At 48.2% G+C, this 19,832-nt stretch overlaps 1 protein-coding gene across 2 annotated transcripts in view; it reads left to right on the top strand.

The window, feature by feature from the left end:
• DDX4 (DEAD-box helicase 4) overlaps window positions 1–14,329 on the top strand; it is a 38,997-nt gene extending 24,668 nt beyond the window's left edge. For both annotated transcript variants that reach the window (XM_070411737.1, XM_070411736.1), the window contains 12 exons: window positions 985–1,032; window positions 1,138–1,185; window positions 1,407–1,549; window positions 2,137–2,289; window positions 2,643–2,797; window positions 5,202–5,331; window positions 6,880–7,046; window positions 10,748–10,893; window positions 11,882–11,981; window positions 12,754–13,024; window positions 13,172–13,282; window positions 13,882–14,329. In XM_070411737.1, the coding sequence (XP_070267838.1) occupies window positions 985–1,032; window positions 1,138–1,185; window positions 1,407–1,549; window positions 2,137–2,289; window positions 2,643–2,797; window positions 5,202–5,331; window positions 6,880–7,046; window positions 10,748–10,893; window positions 11,882–11,981; window positions 12,754–13,024; window positions 13,172–13,282; window positions 13,882–13,968 (1,559 nt within the window). In that variant the 3' untranslated portion in view covers window positions 13,969–14,329. The remainder of the gene's footprint in view (window positions 1–984; window positions 1,033–1,137; window positions 1,186–1,406; window positions 1,550–2,136; window positions 2,290–2,642; window positions 2,798–5,201; window positions 5,332–6,879; window positions 7,047–10,747; window positions 10,894–11,881; window positions 11,982–12,753; window positions 13,025–13,171; window positions 13,283–13,881) is intronic.
• Window positions 14,330–19,832: the final 5,503 nt, after the last annotated feature.

The raw sequence follows: 19,832 nt of genomic DNA, 5'->3' as shown, positions 1-19,832 counted from the left end.
TTTGGGGGCGGGTGGAGTCCAGTGCACAGGACGCGGTGCCCGAGGGTGTTTCAGTCACGCCCTTCCTGTCCTGCACGAGGGCCACGCTCTCCCGGCTGTTAGGACAGTGGAGCTGGCTGGCCGTCTGGAAGCCTCAGCGCCATGCAGTCTGAGCATTCAGAGCACCCCGCCCAGGCCCTGGAGTCTCGACTCTAGAAAGATTCTTCTCCAAATGCTCCCGTGCGGTGTGAAAAGAAACGTTTCGAGACCTTTCTGTGGACAAGTATAGGGCTCCCAGGAAAAGGCTCCCCCTTGTTAGCCTCCCACAGGGAGGGCAGCCTGTTCTGGGTTGTGATTACCCACAGCGGCCCAGAGGGGGCGTTGCCTGAAGTAGAAAGGCCACAGGTGCACAGGGAGGCCCGGCTGCTCCTGCTTTTCCTCTGGAGTCTGGACTCCCAGGCCGGAGGTGGCCGCATCGTCAGTCCTCAGGAAAGCCTGGGTCTCGAGTCTTCTGAGCTTCCTCTGGGGAGTGAGGCGCGTCCTGGATGAGAGCAGGGGAGAGGACCTGGACGCTGGGCCTGGGTGTCTGACTTTGCCCCTTGGCGGTTCTGCTCTCTGTTCGTTCCCTGTAACAAGTCATCGCGTGAGTCCTGGGAAATGGTGGGACCTGGAGGTGCTGGTGGGGACACCCAACACAGATGAACACACACTTCCTTTTAGAAAATAAATCCCTTTGCTGAGGGACATAGGAATTAGAGACATAACAGCTTAAACAAAAAAAAACAGTAATATTTAACAGGGTCATCTGCATAAAACCAGCATTTTGAATACGAAGGAAACAAAATGCTCAGGATCCCACGTATCTTCATTGTCTCAAGTGTTACTTGTGCGGAAGGACTTTAAAGACGGCTGTCCGTTTTTAGAATGTTCTCTTTGAAGACAAGCAGTGAAGATAAAGATGGGTACCGCCTTTGTCCTGATTGTCACTGTGGGCTTCCTTCCTAGGTGGCTACAAAGGGCTAAATGAAGAAGTCATCACAGGCTCTGCAAAGAGTAAGTGTTCCTTGAGATGAGGTGTTCGATTCTTATAGTGAGAGTTCTTTCACCCCCCAGTTTTAAAAAAACATTGATCTCTTTTTGGGTTTGATTCCCTTTAAGATTCTTGGAAGTCAGGAACTGAAGGAGCAGAAAGTGATGACACTCAAGGTACATTAATTTTGTGTGATTCACAGAATGTGTATTGCATTTTAATAAAAACGCAGAATATTTAAAAGCGAAGTTAACTTTTTAAACTTAGAAAACTTTAATGCTAAATATTGAGAAATTGTATAGTATTTAAAGTTTGATTTTGCCAGTCTTTGTCTGTTTCCCTCTTACTGTTCTTCTGGTCCTGTAATGGAGATTCTGTTTATTATTTGAATTCCAAGGACCAAAAGTGACCTACGTCCCACCTGCCCCACCCGAGGACGAGGACTCCATCTTCGCACATTATCAGACAGGCATCAACTTTGACAAGTACGACAGTATTCTCGTGGAAGTGTCTGGACACGACGTTCCACCAGCGATTTTGGTCAGTGATCATTATCCCTGTATTGACTGTCTCAAACTGGTTTCAAAATATATGGCACATTCCTTTAAGTCGATACTAAAGAATACAAGAATTTCATCTTAGTCAGTAAAGGGTTAGGAAATTCGAAACCCTGTCTACCACCTACATAGCGTTAATTCCTGTGTTGAAAGAGAGGCTCCTGATTTCACCCCACCTCCAAACCAGCTGCACCTTTTACTTACACTTACTAGAAAGGATACTCTAGAGTCAGGATCTCCGCTTCCTAAGTATTTGAGAAAGTTGGGTTAGGGGAGTGATTTCCTAAGGCAGGGGGGCCTTGTTGATAGCCAGCCCTTGTTACTGATCAGTTATTTGTGTCTCACAGGTTTAAAGGGGGCAGAGAGACTGCCTTTAGAACCACTGTCTCCTGGAACTACTCCTTATGCAATTGAGTGGTGATGCAGGTTGGCTAGGACTTTGGGGGGGCCGTATTAGTGAAGTAACTTCAGGATGGAGAGTGGAATTTTCAAAAGCTGAAAACGAATGGAATGTTTATGGAATGATCTGCAGTTGATAAATGGAAATGAACCACTGCCCCTTTCTTGTAGACGTTTGAAGAAGCTAACCTCTGTCAGACGCTGAATAACAACATTGCCAAGGCTGGTTACACAAAGCTGACTCCTGTGCAGAAATACAGCATCCCTATCATACTCGCAGGGCGAGACCTGATGGCTTGTGCTCAGACAGGCTCGGGGAAAACGGTAAGCCACTCTCCCGCGTGTGCTGCCCATGCTCGAGTTAACGGTGTTTGAACTTTGGTTCTTCCCCAAAGAGCTTGAATCTCTTTTGTTGGATTGAAGATTTGAAGATGATTTCAGTGAACTGTCGTAAATACTGTACTTACATTTTTGCTTCTGGTTTCTGCTCTTGTGGGGTGTGCGTAGTTCTGAAGAAAGAATTTTGAAGTGATTTTAGACTGGTGTTGCAGTTAACAGATGTTTAACTTTTCTAGGTGTGTTCAGCTCCTTCTGGAACATGGTAGTATCTAAACCAAAATGATGGAGGGTGGAAGAGGATGCGTGGTAATTTGTCAGTTATGCCCTTTAACTTGTAGGCAGCGTTTCTCTTGCCAATCCTGGCGCACATGATGCGTGACGGCATCACCGCCAGCCGCTTCCGGGAGCTGCAGGAGCCCGAGTGCATCATCGTGGCCCCCACCCGAGAGCTCATCAATCAGATCTACCTGGAGGCCAGGAAGTTCTCCTTCGGGTGAGTGCGTCTGGAGGCCGCTCGCAGCAAGCGTTGTTTTAACAAGACTTTCCCTCTGCTTGGGGGAGAACTCAGTAACACCACAGTCATGTAACTTCATCCAAGTGTTCTTTTTCCTAATCTTGTTTATGGAATCCCTGCTTATTTTTATTTTTAAAAAGAAACATGCTTATGAAAACTTAGATGATACTAGAATAAGAAAGTAAGGCAGTCCTCGGGTTATGTCGGACTCGACACACGTTGTTATGTGGTTACGTTGCTATCTTCCATTTATAGTATTTATTTTTTAAAAAGTTCCGTCATTTCGACGTATGTACATATATGCGTTATGTTTTTTATTATTTACCACAAGTAAAGGTCAGGAATTGTTATCTCTCTTTTAAATTTTTTTACTATTTCACTTCATTACTGCTGTGTATATGCTCCATGTGAGTGATGCAGGTGCTTGTACAGGTGGGTTCTGACTTACGGCAAAAATCGCATTACGTCACTCCGTAGGAACAGATCTCCAACGTAACCCGAGGACCTACTGTGGTGAACATATTGGTGTATGTTCTGGTAATTTTTAATTTAAAAAATGAACTTCAGGTGTTCCTATTTTCTCCTCTTTTACACATAAACATGGAAAACTGCTTATTTCATTATTGGACCTAATTTTTAAAGACTTTAAAATGACCTCTGTGTATGTATTTTACTTCCCTCTCTGGGGGTGTTGTTTCTAATTTGGGGCTACTATAAGTAAAGCATTCCTATAGCCATTGCGTTGAACTCTGTATCTGGTAGATTACTTGCCTCCATTTCGTTTAGTTCTTTTTCTGGATTTCTGCAGTTCTTTCATTTGGGGCATATTTCTTTGTCTCCTCATTTTGGCTTCTCTCTGTGTTCTGTGCACTAGGTAGAACTGTTGAGTTTCCGGTCTTGGTAGGATGGCCTTAGTGGTAGGTCCTGTGGGGCCCAGCGACAGTCTCCTTGACCCCTGGGCCAGTTCTGCAGGAGGGTCTCTGGTGTAGGCTCTGTGGGCCTCCTGTGGCAGTTGAGCCTTGACGGAAATACGGTGCCGGTGGGCGTGCAGTAAGAGGACTCGACACGGGCATTGGCAACTGTCCCTCCAGCCCTCAGCCAGAGCCACACAACGCGGTCTGTCCCCGTGTGTCTCTGGCAGCCTTCCAGCCTCCGTCCCTTCACTGGAGCCCAGAGTGAGTGCCCACAAACGAGCATTTGTGCATTGTTCCTTTAAGAGGAGCCCTGGGTTTCCAGCCGCCTTCTGTCTCACCTGGACAGGTAGAGTCCCTGCTGGTTTTCACAGCCAGATGTTATGTGGGCTCCTCTTCGTGGCTCTGGTGCTCTTGGCTGGGGAGCCCGGTGTGGGGTTGTGACCCTCACTCCTAAGGGGGAACCTTTGCAATGAGACATTCTTCCTGGTTCTCAGCCGCCACGTGGGAGGGCCGCGGGCCCAGCCCTTCTTGCACCTCCCCCTCCCCACCAGTCTCAGGGTCTGTATCTTTGGTTGTCAGGCTTCTGTTCAGCTGCCCTCAACTTGATGCTCAGGTTGGTGGGTCTGTAGTTCAGTTGGAAGGTGGATGTGGTCATGGGAGGGAGTGACCAGTGTCCATCTGCTCTGCGTCTTGCACCTTCTCCACACATGCTTTTCAGTCCTCGTGACAAATGGTGGCCTGCTCAGCTGGCGCCACCTGTGATCTTAAACGGTGTATGCTGTGGTGTTGCTTAATCTAGAACTGGCCCTCTCTCTTTACGAAAGCATATATTCCTATGGATGGATGGACTGTAATTTTGAGTTTTCTACTGTTAGATGCTTAGGTAATTCTCAATCTTTCGATACTAAAAACAATGTTGGCACTGAATCTTATTATACAGTCATCTTTGCCCGTACGGGAACATATCTGAAGGATAAATTCGTGTGTGTGAACTTACTGGAACAAAAATAAGTTTTTAAATTTGAATAGTGACTACAATTGTGAAATGGGTGGCTTCAGTTTACCCCCTCGAGTGCAGTTTCCCTATGGTCTGCCTGACTGGTGTCATCACACTTGAGGGGAAATGTATTAATCTTTATTTGTTTTCCTTTTAGAAATAATGTGTAACTTTAAAAAGGTTTAAAGGTTATTTGTGCTTTTAATGAATCATTTCTTCATGTTTTTGTCCTATTTTTGTATGGGCAGTGGTGGTGTTTATCCTTGTTTTTTAAGAGCTCTTTATCAGAACATAACAAAATATTTTTCCATGGTTTTTCATTTATCAACCTCTTTCTGGGAAGAATTTAACTTTTTAAAGGTTGCTGAATGTATTAGGTTTTGTCTTTATGGATTTTGCTTTACATTTTGTTAGATATAAGTGTCTAATTTTCAAGTAACTAGAAAATAACATTTCTTTTTCTTGTCAATAGAACTTGTGTAAGAGCTGTTGTCATATACGGGGGAACCCAGTTTGGGCATTCAGTTCGACAGATAACCCAAGGCTGTAATGTGTTATGTGCTACTCCTGGGAGACTGATGGATGTCATCGGTAAAGAAAAGGTAGGCCCGGGGGCGGCTGTGTGGATGAATTAAGTGTTGTGTATGGGAATGGAGACAGTGCTATAGAGATGGAGGTGTTTGTTAGAGCACCATTGATAACCATTCCTGTGGTAGGCCCCCATCACATTTTTTTAATGTGTTCTTACCTCCTTAACGGGAGATAAATACTAGTTCTCATTTCATACTTGGGAAAACAAACTCAGCGTGATCATGTTATTTATTTAAAATCCCCTCGTTAGCTCTAGTAAGTTAATAGGGCTAGGGTAGAATCTCGATCTGATTTCAGAACCCGTATCCTATACCCAGCCACACTGGGAGACAGATGTGATAAACGCTTTTCTCTAGTTTCATCTATGTCTGGATGAAATCTTTCTTCCCCCTAGAAGAAGCCTTTGACGACAACAGTTTTGTCTCCCATTTAAGTGTGGGAGCGATAGTAACCAGACTTGTTAATTTTCTAAGACTTTAAAGAGATTTTAGGGCCATGTACGTACTTTAGGTTTTCACATACCACACTGTTACATCTCTGAACAGTACTTTAAGTTCACTTTCATGAACGTGATTTGCTTTTTTTTTTTTTTTTTTAGCTCTTCTCTAAAGAGGTTACTCAAAACATGTTTTTTCTGCATCAAGGCACTTCTCTTGGAATACTTACTAAGAGTATGCAGAGGGGGGAGGAAGGGGGGGAATGGGTGAAAGAAGAGGAAAGGATTAGCCAAAGAACATGCTGTATATGCACAGCCATGGACACACACAGCTGCGTGGTGATGGCCAGCGGGAAGAGGGGAGGGGCCGGGGGGAGGTGGGCCAAGGGAACATCTGCAATAGTGTCAACAATAAAAATAAAGTTACAAAAGAGCATCCAGAGAGGTCCATCTTGATCTGTCACTAAACATGTCCCATGGTGGCACCAGAGTCATCCGTTTCCTGTTTGTAAATGTGTGCTGCTCTTTATAGCATCAATGTTCAAGGTCAGAGGCGTTCCCCAGTTGTTCTCGAGTGGTTAGAGAATGGAGAATTTATTCAGGATTTGAAGGAGTTAGAAAAAAAATTGCCATTTAAAAGACATTTGTATTTGTCATTCTGTTAGAAATTTTTATTTCTCAAGGAATCTGACTTTATGGGAAAACAGTCTAGATCTGTACTGTCCAATTCATTATTCATGTGGCTATTTAACTTCAAAGATGATTCAAAATTTAAAATTCAGTTTCTTGGGCACACTAGCCACAGTGCAAGTGCACATATAGCGACAGTGGCCATGCTGGTGTGTCGGGCAGCGAAGATGAGAATGGTCACGTGGGTGAGGTCTGATGGGCAGTGTTGGTCTAGGTTCTGGTTTTAGTCCTAACTTATAAAATGTTCACAACATTAGAGATCATGGAGACTGAAGTAAACAGTAAAGTATTATCTAAGCACGACCATTCTCATTGCATTGATTTCTAATCTTCATCCTTAAGAAAATGTTAATAGTTGGAATGTGTAATATTTTAGTTTAATATATTAACTAGTGTGCATTCTCTGCTCTAATCTTTGAAAATACCCATAAAGATTGGTCTTAGACAAGTCAGATATCTAGTTCTGGATGAAGCTGACCGCATGCTGGATATGGGTTTCGGACCAGAAATGAAGAAATTAATATCCTGTCCAGGAATGCCTTCAAAGGAACAGCGCCAAACCCTTATGTTTAGTGCAACTTTCCCAGAAGAAATTCAAAGGTTCATTTTTTTTCTTCTTAAAGATAATTGTAATGTACATAACATGCTTTTATAGAAACAGAAGCAATATGAACATTCTATTTGAGAAATATTTAATTTTTTTTAAGATTATAAAATAATTTTAAAAAGTAGATGTATTCCTAAAAAGTGACCATAGTTTTCATTGTTTCTTACCTTTGTTCTTGGCTTTGCATTAACCTCACATTTTATTAAAATGTGTATGTGTGTATTATAGCACAGCACCTAGCTAGGATTTAGTAAGTTCTTACTAAATTAAGTTGCTTTTATAATTGTCCCTTTTCTTCAAATCAGAGTTATAGAGCTTGGGGGAATTGGTCTTTGGTAGAAGATGTGCCTACCAGCTGTTGACAGATGTGGCCTGGTGAGTTGTGAGGTCAGGAGAATCCCTCTAGTGTGGTGACTCTTCGCTGGGCCTGCTGGCCCCTTAGCCACGCGAGCCTGCAGTGCCCAGGCAGCAGGGTAGTGTTAGCTCCTCGTTCAGCTGTTTGCAGAGGCGGGACTGTTCTCTCTTTGGGAACCAAGACCTGCAGAACCTGCTGTGGGGGCAGGAAGCACAGGTTCCTCATGGGCCTCTGGAGTGATGGGATGGGGGCCTCTCTTGCTTGCGTCCCTTGATGCCCAGGCCCATGCTCCACAAAGATCCTGATTCGAGTTCCTGTGCCTGTGGCGTGATGAGGCCACAGGCCTCACAGAGGGTCTCTTCACGCCGGGCACTGGCTGTCTTTCCAGGGGACAGGCAAGGGCGGCTCAGCTCCTGCCAGGGTGGCAGCTCCGGGTCCAGTGCGATGTGACTGGGCCACCTGTGCTCTGCAGAGGGCCCTGGCCTGGTAGAAAGTTGTGTGGGGCCACAGGCCCTCGGGCGGGGCTGGCTGGCAGTGACTTTCACTCATCACATGTTCCGTGTCTGCGTGTCTACCCTGACATAGGAAAGTATTTGGGTGTCAGCCAGCCCCACTGGCCATGTGTGCCCCATCGGGCAGCAGCGTTTGCTGAGGACCTTTTATGAGCCATGTTGGATTCTGAGCCTGGGAACGTACAGTGAGTCGGGTGGAGTCCCTGCTCATGGGTCGGTGTATCATTCAGTTCCTGACTCCTCAGTCCGTCACTCTCTTCTGCCTGAGTCCGGCTTCTCGCCTCCATGCTCACCGAGGCCTCGCAGCGTCCATCTCACTGGCTGGCACCTCCCGGTAATGCCCAGCCTAGTGCCCGTGTCCCTGGTCTCTTTCCCGAGCTCCAGACGCTCAGGTCTAACCTCTGAGCGGCATTTTCCTCTTGGATGGATTACCAGCAACTCCTGTTCCTCACGTCCAAAGCTGACCCCTTCTCCAGCCTCCTCTTCCAAGTTCTCCTTATTTCGATCATGGTCTTTTTAAGCCAAAATCCTTTGAATTATGTTGAATCCTCCTTCACATTCCTGTATGTCACTACCCTGGAAAAATACTCAACTTGGCAGTTACCCCTAAAATGTTTCAAATCTGTTAGTTTCTTCTGTTTTCGGCTGTAATTTAGAGCCTTTTCAGTTTCCCTTTGCTTGTTGGCAGTAGCTTTCCAACCTGCCTCCCTCCCTTGGCCCCACTTTCGCAGTAGAGATAATTCTGAAATGAAGTCTGACCCTCTTGGACATTGATTCAGAATAAACCCTTGCATGTCTCCCATCCCCACACACTATAACAGCTTTCAAATGCTCACACGTGACTGTCGGCCTCACCTGCCACTTGCTTATCTGGAATCATTTGTTTCTGGTCTGTGAGCGGCGTCCTGTGGCTAGACAAGCCGCATCCTATCCTCCTCGGTATTCTCATTTCTCCTCTCCTTTGGCATGGAATGCCTTGCCTCATTAATCTTTCACATTCTTACTTGCTGCTTCCTCAGATCAAGCTTCAAACTCGAAGACTCTTCTAAATAGACATCATTTTAAACTGTTTAAAACACATTGTACATTTATTGGAATGCAAGAAGTGTTCAATAGATGCTTTTGTAACACTAGATTGTTATAATAAACTAGAGGCCTGGTGCCCGAAATTTGTGCACGTGGGGGGGGGGGGTGTATTCCTCAGCCCAGCCTGCACCCTCTCCAACCTGGGACTCCTTGGGAGATGTCCGACTCACAATCTGGAACTGCTGGCTCCCAACTGCTCGCCTGCCTGCCTGCCTAATTGCCCCTAACCTCTTCTGCCTGCCAGCCTCATCACCCCCTAACCACTCCCCTGACAGCCTGATCGACGCCAAACTGCTCCCCTGCCAGCCCAATAGCCCCCAACTGCCCTCCCCTGCAAGCCTGGTCCCTCTCAACTGCCCTCCCCTGCTGGCCTGGTCACCCCCAACTGCCCTCCCCTGTCAGCCTGGTCCCCCTCAACTGCCCTCCCCTGCCAGCTTTGTCACCCCCAACTGCCCTCCCCTGCAAGCCTCGTCACCCCCAACTGCCCTCCCCTGCTGGCCATCTTGTGCGAGGGCATGATGGTCAATTTGCATATTGCCGCTTTATTATACAGGATACATTAAAATATCTGCTATATAATTAAAATGTGTGAACATTAAACTGAACATTTTAAAAGTATAGTAGTTATTTTTATATAAATCAGTGTGAGCATTTCAGAAGCAGAGACTGTCACACTCACCTTTGTGCTCCCAGTGCCCAGCCCCAGGTGTGCCTGGCGCAGGCGCTCACGTGTGGTCAGTGATGAGGAGGAGGATGGGCAGGAAGGAACTGTGCTCCCAGTGCCCAGTCCCAGGTGTGCCTGGCGCAGGCGCTCACATGTGGTCAGTGATGAGGAAGAGGAAGGACAGGAAGGAACTGTGCTCCCAGTGCCCAGTCCCAGGTGTGCCTGGCGCAGGCGCTCACATGTGGTCAGTGATGAGGAAGAGGAAGGACAGGAAGGAACTGCAGATGCCGTCAAGGTTTATGGACGAGAGGATGCTTGCTGGATGGAGGTGGATCAGAAGGAAGCTCTGCTCTTCTCTCTGGGGGGGAACAGGTGGGGGAAAGCACAGCAGTGATTGGTGAGGTTCTGGGTGTGCTGAGTTGGCACTGTTTTCAGATACTCGAGGAGGCAGCTAGAGAACAAGGGGGGGAGGGGACCGAGAGGCATTTGGACCTGCCCTTCATCCCCCAGACGCAGCCGTGTGACTGCCAGGCCCCTTCTCCAGCTCCCAGGTCTGTCAGGATGCTGGTGCCCAGCTATTGGGCGAGCGGCCTGGCCTGGCCTCTGGGCCCTGATCTCGCTTTTTGGCCCAGTTTTGCTCAAGTGTGACTTTCTGTGCATCACGACATGACACGCACTGACCTGAGGTCTGGTTTGCTCCTGAGGGTTCGTTTGAAGTTCAGTGATTTGATAAACAGTATTTTCCGTGATGAAAGCAATGAGCAAAGCACAGAATTTTTGCATAAACTTACATTTCAGTGGAGCATACTTTTTATTGTACACACATTTTATAGTTTCGCGTGGTCAGCACATGCAGTTGGAATTACTATGCCCATGATTGGACACAAACTTTTCCACTAATAGTTACGTATTTTGCAGAACCTTAGTATTTTATACTGATCTTTAAAAGTAGTATTTGGATGATATAAGTATTCACCTTATATTGTAGTTGTTACGATCTGACTTGCAGGATTTCAGCAGATATTTTGCGTATTAATGGAAGAGGTTAAGTGACGGAATAATCTTTTGTCTTTCAAGGATGGCTGGGGAGTTTTTAAAGCTGAACTACCTGTTTGTTGCTGTTGGACAAGTGGGCGGGGCATGCACAGATGTCCAGCAGACGGTCCTCCAAGTGGGCCAGTACTCCAAGCGAGAGAAGCTGGTCGAGACCCTGCGGAACACAGGTGCCGGCATGGGTGTGGTTCTTTGTTACGATTCTGATTTGTTAAAGCTGCTCTTAAGGGTTGTTTGGTATGAGTTTTAATAAGTTTATTTTCATTCTTTTTCTAAAGCTGTTTTTATGATTCACTTTTCAGTGTAAATTATATAGGAGTATAGTCCTTTCTCCTCCATAAAGGTTAAAAGTAGGAAGGATTTGAGACTTTGCTTAACAGTATTTGACTAAAAACTATTCCAGCAGAAAAATGGGGTTTTTGTTTGTTTTAGATAATAGAAAAGCTTAGTAACCTATTTTTACATCAAGCTCTACTCCACCACAAGTGAGCTCTGCTGTGTCTCCAGCTCCCCGCTTTTGCTCCCGAAGGCCTCCTGTGTTCATCGATTGGAAGCATTTTAGAGCTGGAAGAGACAAAGACCTGCCTCTGCTTCTTCAAAATCCCGCTGAGAAATCCAGTCCCTGCCCCAGAGCAGTTCTTATGGACAGTCACCCACTTGTCTCTTAGTTTGAGGGAATAGCTGCAGGCTGTACCTGGAAACAAAACTTCCAGTAGGGCTACCTACCGCCTCTCGGGCTCGCAGGCGCGTTACAGGCTGCATGTGTGTCGTCCCCCCCGCCCTCCTCCCCCACCCTTCTCCCGTGTAGTAGCTCTCTCTCAGTTTGAAGGGAAAGAGGCAGAAGAAGGCAAGAAACCATCTGATTTCCAAAAATGAGCAAGAGAAAGAAAGCATTTTCTGAAGGTGTCTGGTCTTTATATACAGGGTGCCCCTCAAAAACATAAACGGTGCACACTTTAACAGCTGGTTCAAACTGGATTTCTCTCTCCCCCAGCCCAACCCATGAGAGGATATTTGCGTCCCTGATAGCGAGCAGGCCGGTTGGTCGAGGTGCTGAGAGTGAAGTGGTGGATGAGAAGGTTTCTTACTCACCTCCCTTTCCTCTTTCTGAGTTTTTGGTTTGAATGTTAGTCATAGTTTCATTGTCTTTCATTGTAGGCGATGAAAGAGCCATGGTCTTCGTTGAAACTAAGAAAAAAGCAGATTTCATTGCCACTTTCCTTTGTCAAGAAAAAATATCAACAACAAGCATTCATGGGTGAGTAGATTAATCCCACTTCCTAGGAGGGAGGTGGTGTCTACTTGCCAATTTGTTTAGAAACATGAATCTATATAACGAATATGATAGAATCCTAGGATTCATGTTCAGAATTCTCAAAACCTAAATATTCTTCTTCATCTTCATGTCAAGGTTTTATTAGAACTAAGTGTCAGGGATGAGGGAGGTAAGGCCTTTCTTAGGGCTCCTCCTCCCCAGGAGTGGGGGCTCCTCTAAGGACCCTGCAGGCCCCGGTCCTCAGAGCCAGGGCTCCCTCTGCCGAATCTAATCTCCTTGGCGCACTGCGTGCTTACAACACGTGTAACATGGTTTGTTGGTCCTTCACTGGTACGTGTAAAATATTAATCCGTGACTATGTAGGATGCTGAGGTTATACTTTGTCAGAAACCTGTATTTTTTAAGAAAGTATTCTAATCAAGTGTCGTGTTTTTCCCAAGACTAGAAAGATTATTAATAGAGATTAATAGGTGAGACTTGGCATTTGTCATCCTTGAGTTTACAGTTTGTATGTATTAGCTGTCACCCCATCTGCAACTGGGGATGGTGTTCCAACCTCCGAGTATTGTGGGAACTATGGGATACGTGGTATGTGAGAGAGAACATTAATGTCATATGTAGCTCGCATTAAAAAGAAATTTAGTGTCAGATGTTTTTACTGGTATTAAAAATAAATTCACACGTCAAACTTGAAAGGCTCTCCTTATAGTTTTTGTCAGAGCTTCCTAAAATACGTGCTTTCCTTTCTTCCAAGGGACCGGGAACAGAGAGAGCGCGAGCAGGCCCTGGGAGACTTCCGCTGCGGGAAGTGCCCCGTGCTGGTGGCTACTTCCGTAGCTGCCAGGGGGCTGGACATTGAAAACGTTCAGCATGTGATCAATTTTGACCTTCCCTCCACCATCGACGAGTATGTTCACCGCATCGGGCGCACCGGCCGCTGTGGCAACACCGGCAGAGCCGTCTCCTTCTTCGATCCCGAGTCGGACAGGCACTTGGCGCAGCCGCTCGTGAAGGTGCTGTCGGATGTGAGTGTCCCGTCTTCGAGCTGCACCGAGTGTTCCCACCTCAGCGGGGCAGTCAGCGCCTCACACGCAGGGGCGTTCGGGAAAGCGGAGGGCAGTCTTTGAGGCTGCACCTGTGCCTGTGGCTCATGAAGTGCATTTGTTTTAAAGGCTCAGCAGGACGTTCCCGCGTGGCTGGAAGAGATCGCCTTCAGTACCTACGTGCCCGGCTTCAGTGGGAGCAGCAGAGAGAGCGTGTTCACATCAGTGGACACCAGGAAGGTTGGTGAGGGCAGCTCAGACGGGGCTGTAGTCACTCCGTGGAATATGTCTGATACTGTGACATCCCGAGAACCGTCAGCATTTACCTGAGCCATCGTTGTTATACCTGAAGGTTACTGTAATATTTCTCTAAAATTTCATATATATAGGTATTTTTGGTGTTAAAGGTGCAGAATTAACATCAAGGTTTATACTCAAAAGTCCCCCTCCCCCCAAGTGTGCTGGTGTTTTAAATTCTAATTTGGTATCTCTTGAACTTCCTGTAGGAATGCTTTATTTTGGGAATTCTTGCCACATTATTACTAAGATACAGTCCTAGAGACAAGAGTTGTACATCTTTTCTGAGGTGTCAGTTTCTAGGCAACAGAAACAGCATATGAATCATGAAATGGTCGTGCGTACTCATTGGTGTCAGAGCTTTAAGTTTCTCCATTTGCCAAAACTATTGGCTTGAAGTGTTTTCCGTGACTTCCCAGGGGCAGCTGGGCCTTGTCCCCAGAGCTGGGTCCTGGAGACTCATGCTACCTGCTCTCGTCTGGGCCGTGTAGCCTAAAGCGGTCAGAACACTAACTCTTTCTCTCTTTCTCTTTCTCTCAAAGAATTTCCGTGGCAAGAGCACTCTGAGCACTGCAGGCTTTTCCTCTTCACAGATCCCTAACCCAGCAGATGACGAGTCGTGGGATTAAAGCCACGGCAGCCTTCAAGTTCTGATAGAGTGTCAATGCAGAGAAGCAGTTTTGATTTTGAGTTTTTAACGGAAGTGTGAAACCCAGTACTTGTACCTCCTGTCGTTCTGTTCTTACTCCCGCCCTTGAAAACCCCTCACCGACCAGTTATGTGAGATGCTAACGCTACAGCTTTGCAGCTACTGATGCAGACGGTGTTGACCGGAAAGATTAAAGCATTCTAAACGCCTTGCTTGCTTCTAGTGTATTCTTCAGGGATTGTAGACATGTTTCCTGTCCAAATGCTAACTGGGTCTTAGGCTAGTGTTTACGACCCTACAATAAGCAGCAGTGTGTGTGATGTGCTTGGTGAGAAATGACCGGGCTCAGTTTTCCTTACAAGGAGGCTTTGACACAAAGGTGTGTCCCTGGAACGGGAGGCAGAGTGACAGCAGGAGCCTCTGCCAGCAGCTTCTCGTTGTCAGAGGTGCGATGACTGCAGTTGAGTGTGTGCAGTGTGAGCTCTGTACTCAGTGGCCAAACAGTGTGTGTTCGTGTCCTGTGCAGATTGTCCTTGAAAACACAGGCTGAGACCGCGCCCTCCGAGCTTGGCCACCGCACTTTCCTTTCTTGGTTGCAGAGCATAGTTGCAACTCCTTTTGAAATTTTTGTTATGAAACCAGTGAAGTGAACAAAGTCATCTTATATAAATTAAATATTAATATATAATATACACTAATACACTGATGTAATGATGAAAACCATTCTTTGAATACAAACTATATCAACAAAAAACAATGTTGTTCCTTCCTGCCATAATTAACCTTTTGATGTTTTAAGATTAATGAGGGAAACAGCCCCCTTTTCACTGGCCATTATATATCTTAAACTTACTATGTCTAGAATGTAAGAAGCTCTTAGATCATTGAATGAATGAACCAAAACATTAAGGCATAAAGCAGTGAGATGTAAATAGTAGGGAGACAGAATTGATCTGTTTTGAGTGTATGTTATGGTTCACTTAAGTCCAAAGCAACGTGTCCTCAACATGTATCTTGTTGTAGGAATTTGGTTAATAAATGAGATCACATATGAAAGAGGGATTTTCAACAAGATGTTAGGATTACTAGTTAGATGCCTGCCACATACCATATTCAAAATAAATTTCATGTGAATTACAGAAAAACCTACTAAAATACAGTTAAATATTAAACCTTTGAATTGTAGGTGAAAGTTGATTGTAAGCTCAAAGGACAGAAATCATGAAGGAAACAATGATTTACTTAAATAAAAAGAGTAATCAGGCAAGTAAAAATAATATGTGACTCCAGCGGGCTGTCGGTGTGAGTCTATCGGTGGCCGTGCAGGAACCCGGCAGACACATGGGCAACTCAGAGGGAAGTTCCACCGTAAAAATACGGGAAATACTTACACTTCATCTCACTTCTGGAAAAGGCGGGAGGAGGGGTGTTTGCGTTATTGTAATGTCTCTTAATTTCCCCAGTTTGTTTTGTTTACAGAGCTCATTTACAGGCCATTTCTGTCTTTTCATTTCCTCAGAGGGCTTCTTGGTCTGATTGCTCTAAAAGGCTTTTTGACTACCTCGATGTGTCACATTACCACACATAACTGCGTTGCTGAATCACAGGTCAACATGGGAAGAAAAGCATGCGCAACCCACCATCATGGCAACCCGATGGCAAATGGCCCCGTGTCGCTTTCCTTTCCTCAATCTTTAAGAAAATATCAGAGGAGCAGACAGGTAGTTAGAAAGTGAAATGTGGTGGGAGGGTTAAAACGAAGCGGTAGGCTCCTGCCCCTCCCTTTCTCAGTCGCTGGCCCACATCCCCTTCACCTGCCTTCACCGTGCCTGTGGTCGCCATGTTTTACTGTCTCACCACGTTTAGACTTCAGTTGACCTTATGTATGAGATGTCAATATTTAACTCACCTCTCCTTAGTCACTTCCTATTTTCTCCAGTTGTATTGAAATACAGTTGACATATAGCACAGTGTAAGTTGAAAGCGTGCGTCATAAATGTTTGTGAAATGATTACCGCAGTCAATTTAGTTAGCATTCATCCTCCTCATACAGATACAAAAAAAGGTGACACAGCCCCGACCGGGTGGCTCAGTGGGTTGGGGCGTTGTCCCACACACCAGAAGGCAGCAGATTGGATTCCCAGTCAGGGCACATACCTAGGTTTCAGGTTGATCCCGGTCGGGCGCGTTCAGGAAGGCAACTGATAGATGTTTATCTCACATCAGTGTTTCCTCTCCCTTCCCCTCTCTCTCAAAATCAATGAAAAACACATCCTCGGGTGAGGATTAAAAAGAAAAAGGTCAAGCAAAGGCAAAAGAAAGAAAACTTGGTCGCAGTACATCATGTAGTTAGACATGTCCGTGGTGAAAGTGGGATAGAGCCGCCCTCCCCTGCCCTCCAGTTCTCTGTCCTCCCTGGGCCGTGCAAACTGTCCGTTTGCGTTTCCAAAGTCAGCATCCGCCTCCTGCTCTGTACCCGTGAGGCCGGCTCATTCCACAGCCGTTTGTCCTGACACCGGGAGCCCACAGGCAGGGTTACGTTGCGTAATGATGGCTCTCCGCGTGGGCCAGCCATCACAGTTGGATACCCTTGCCTCCATGGTTTGATGAAGTGAAAATTGATCAAAACCATTGCACACACCCACTTGCTTTAAACTTGGACCGTTGGTTTACCCTGTGGCTTGCCGTCCTCTCGCAGGAGGAGGAACGTGCCCCTTCCCCACGGTGCCTTCTAGGATCCCACCCCATCTGTGTCCTCTGGGAGCTGCTGGCAAGGGCGGGGGTGCTGAGGCTTTACCCCGGGGGGCCTTGCTCCACGCACCCCCTTTTCTGGAAGGGGGGGTTGTGTTATTTCTTGTCTGATTTTCCTGAGTTTGCTCTCTCTTATGGTAAGATTGTACAATTAATCTTCTGTGTCTCATGTTTTATTTATTTTTTCTTTTTGTTTATGTTCTGGTAGAACTTTTACTATCTTCCAACCCTTTTATTATTTTTAGTTTTTTATTTCCAAGAGCTCCCTTACTTCCTCTTGTGTTTCCAAATGTTGCTTCGTATGCATTTTCTGCTCCACTAACCTTTCACCTTGGGATTTAACGAGAAGTCGTTTTTACATCCAGCATGTGTTTTTCTGCTCTTTGGCCCCAGAAACCTTACAGGTTTGGCCTCCCTTCCATACAGGTTTTATGTAGGTTGGTTATGCCAGCTTCCGTCAAATTCCGCCCTCCGCCCATTGTGGCCCCTTCCCCCCAGCTCTCCGCCCTGAGTTCAAGGCCTCCCTCAGGAGGCTGCAGGCTGGGAGGAGACTGAGAAGCAGCTTCTCTTCCTGTGAATCCTCGCATGTTAATGAGGCAGAGGCGGGAGCAGCAGAGAGGCTCCTGGTGTGCAGTGTCGGCTTCAGCTGCGTCCAGTGGGTCGTGGAGATGAGCAACTAGCAGTGCGCGTGAGTCCCTCCATAACCCTCCCCCCATCACCAGGTCTAGGGGCAGCGGGTGCGCCGTCTGGCCCCTGGCACTGCTATCAGGTCCGAGCAGGGCAGCAGCCGCGGCCGGAGGCTTCCCTGCGCCCCAGCTCAAGCTCACAGGTTGGCAGTGCCCGTGTCATCGCTCCCCTAATGTGAGAGAAGACAGCTTTGGACTTGGGAGAGTGTGTGTTGCGCACAGAGTATCCCATGTGTTAAAGCATCTATCTTCCCGCGGCCCCGGGAGGGGCCAGCCCGGCCAGTGTGCGCTGCGGCCATGTGCAGCCATGGTGCCCGCCCCACCCAGCGCCCCGTCCTCCCTCTGTCGGAGGCCCTGATGGAGAGTGGGTGCCCGTCTTCCTGCATCGGCCTGGGGAGAGCCGAGCAGGCCCGGAAAGCTGCCAGTGCTCAGCCCAGTGACTGCTGCCAGGACCCGGTGGGAGGTTGGCCGCTGGGACCGACTGGGCATCCAGGTGAGAGGCCCTGGGGCGGGCGGGGTTGCCCTCGCCATCCTCCGACCTCGGGCGTCTGTGTCTCCTTTTCTCTCTGACCAGGACCGGGCCACTGGCTTTAGGGCCCAGCCCAACCCGAGGAGCACACGAGGCCTCCCGCCGCCACCTCTGAGAACCGCTTTTCCAAATGAGCCTCGCCCTGAGGTTCTGGTGGACCCGCCTCTCAACGCCCCCAACAGGAGGTGGTAAGGGTGCGGCCCGGCCCAGCCCGGTGCCCGGAACTGACTCTCACCTCTTCCAGGAACGCTGTCACTTCACACGGTCACCTTGTGCATTTGTGTCCAAGTGCCCCACTCCGCTAAGATGTCCCTGCCTCTCAGCTGCTCCCTGGGGCCTCCGTTCCCTGGGGCCTCCGTTCCCTGGGGCGGAGGCCCTGGCTCCCTCCATTCCCTGTCCCCCGAGCCCAGCACAGGACCGGACGCTGAACTGGGTGTGTGGGTTGAGCCTCCCCCTCCAGCCTGGTGCTGCCTTGTTCAGGTCGCACCATCTGGCGGGGACACCATCTGAGAAATGGGCACTGGCCAACTTGGCCATTGAGCGAACGTCCAGAGGCCCTCACACCTGGACGGCGAGCCGCTGCCACCCGGGCCGTGTGGGGAGCCTTTGCTGCTCTGCAGCCCTGACAGCAGGTTGCCGTGCTGAGCGCCGCGGGCAGTGGTAGCACAGCAGTGGGGAATTGTGCCCTGAACACAGAGGTGTGGGGCGTGTGGTGTGGGGCCGGCATGGTGCCTGCGACGGCGGTGCGGCGGGCTGGGCCGCCCTGGGGGCGGGGCTGTGAGGAGTGGGCGGGCCAGGACATGCTGCATGCTGTCCATTTAGACGACACGAAACTTATAAAAAATAGTTTCCTTTCTTCAATGATAAATTAACCTTCGCTTTCTCTCCCCTTTTTACTTTGTAAACTATTTGTGTTGTTGTTTTTTGTGAATCCTCGCCCGAGGGTATTTTCTCTTGATTTTTAGGGAGAGTGGGAGGGAGAGGGACAGAGAGACATCAGTGTGAGAGAGACACATACCCTCCTTCCTCAGGGACCACCCCCGGGCTCCCTGTGTCCCCTCACCCGCGCCCAGGTTACAGCTGGTGCCATCTCAGCCGCAGCCTCATCGGGGTCCTGCCCCTCCTCATCCTTTGAGGTGACGGATGACCCTCTTAGGCCTTTCCCGGGGCCATTCATACACGGCTTGGGGGCATCGCCCAGCTCGCTCAGGTGCCGATGCAGCCCCAGGTGCCGAGGTCCTCTCAGAGCTGCACCCGCGTCTGCCCAGGGGCAGCGGCAGCCTGGGCAGGGGTCCCCCTCAGGTGGTAAGCGGGCTCTGAAGCTGCTGTAACCCCGAACCCCTGGCTGGCTCAAAGACGGAGTGTGTGAGGGAGAAACACCACTTTTAAAAAGCCCTCACCCGAAGAGGGAAGATATTTTTTCCATCGATTCTAGAGAGAGTGGAAGGGAGGGAGGAGGGGGAGAGGGGAGACAGTGATGTGAGAGACACATCAACTGGTTGCCTCCCGCCTCGACCGGGGCCAGGAATCAAACCTGCAGCCGAGGTCTGTGCCCTTGATCGGGAATCAAAACCGAGACCCTTTGGCCTTCAGGCCAGCTCTCTAACCACCGAACCACCGGCCAGGGCCACACCATAAAGATCCCGAGAGCAGAGGATGCGGGAACACTGTCAGCATGAAGCCAGCTGGGAAGCTCTGTTATTCCAAATGTGCTGCTCCGATTTGCTGATGTAGCAACTCGGGCCTCTTGGATGAGGCGCTGGGTCACCGTGACTTCTCGCTGCTCCTGGGGTCACTGGAGTGCGTGCTGACAGCCCCAAGGGCTGTGTGGGGTTCCACGTGCAGCCCGCAGCGTGGCCCCAAGATAGTCTGCCATCC

The sequence above is a fragment of the Myotis yumanensis genome, unplaced genomic scaffold, assembly GCF_028538775.1.
Source record: "Myotis yumanensis isolate MYYU_CA2020_CCGP unplaced genomic scaffold, mMyoYum1.0.hap1 SCAF_4, whole genome shotgun sequence".
Lineage (NCBI taxonomy): Eukaryota > Metazoa > Chordata > Mammalia > Chiroptera > Vespertilionidae > Myotis > Myotis yumanensis.
The sequence above is the reverse complement of the archived record's forward strand: the minus strand, read 5'-3'. Positions and strand labels throughout refer to the sequence as shown.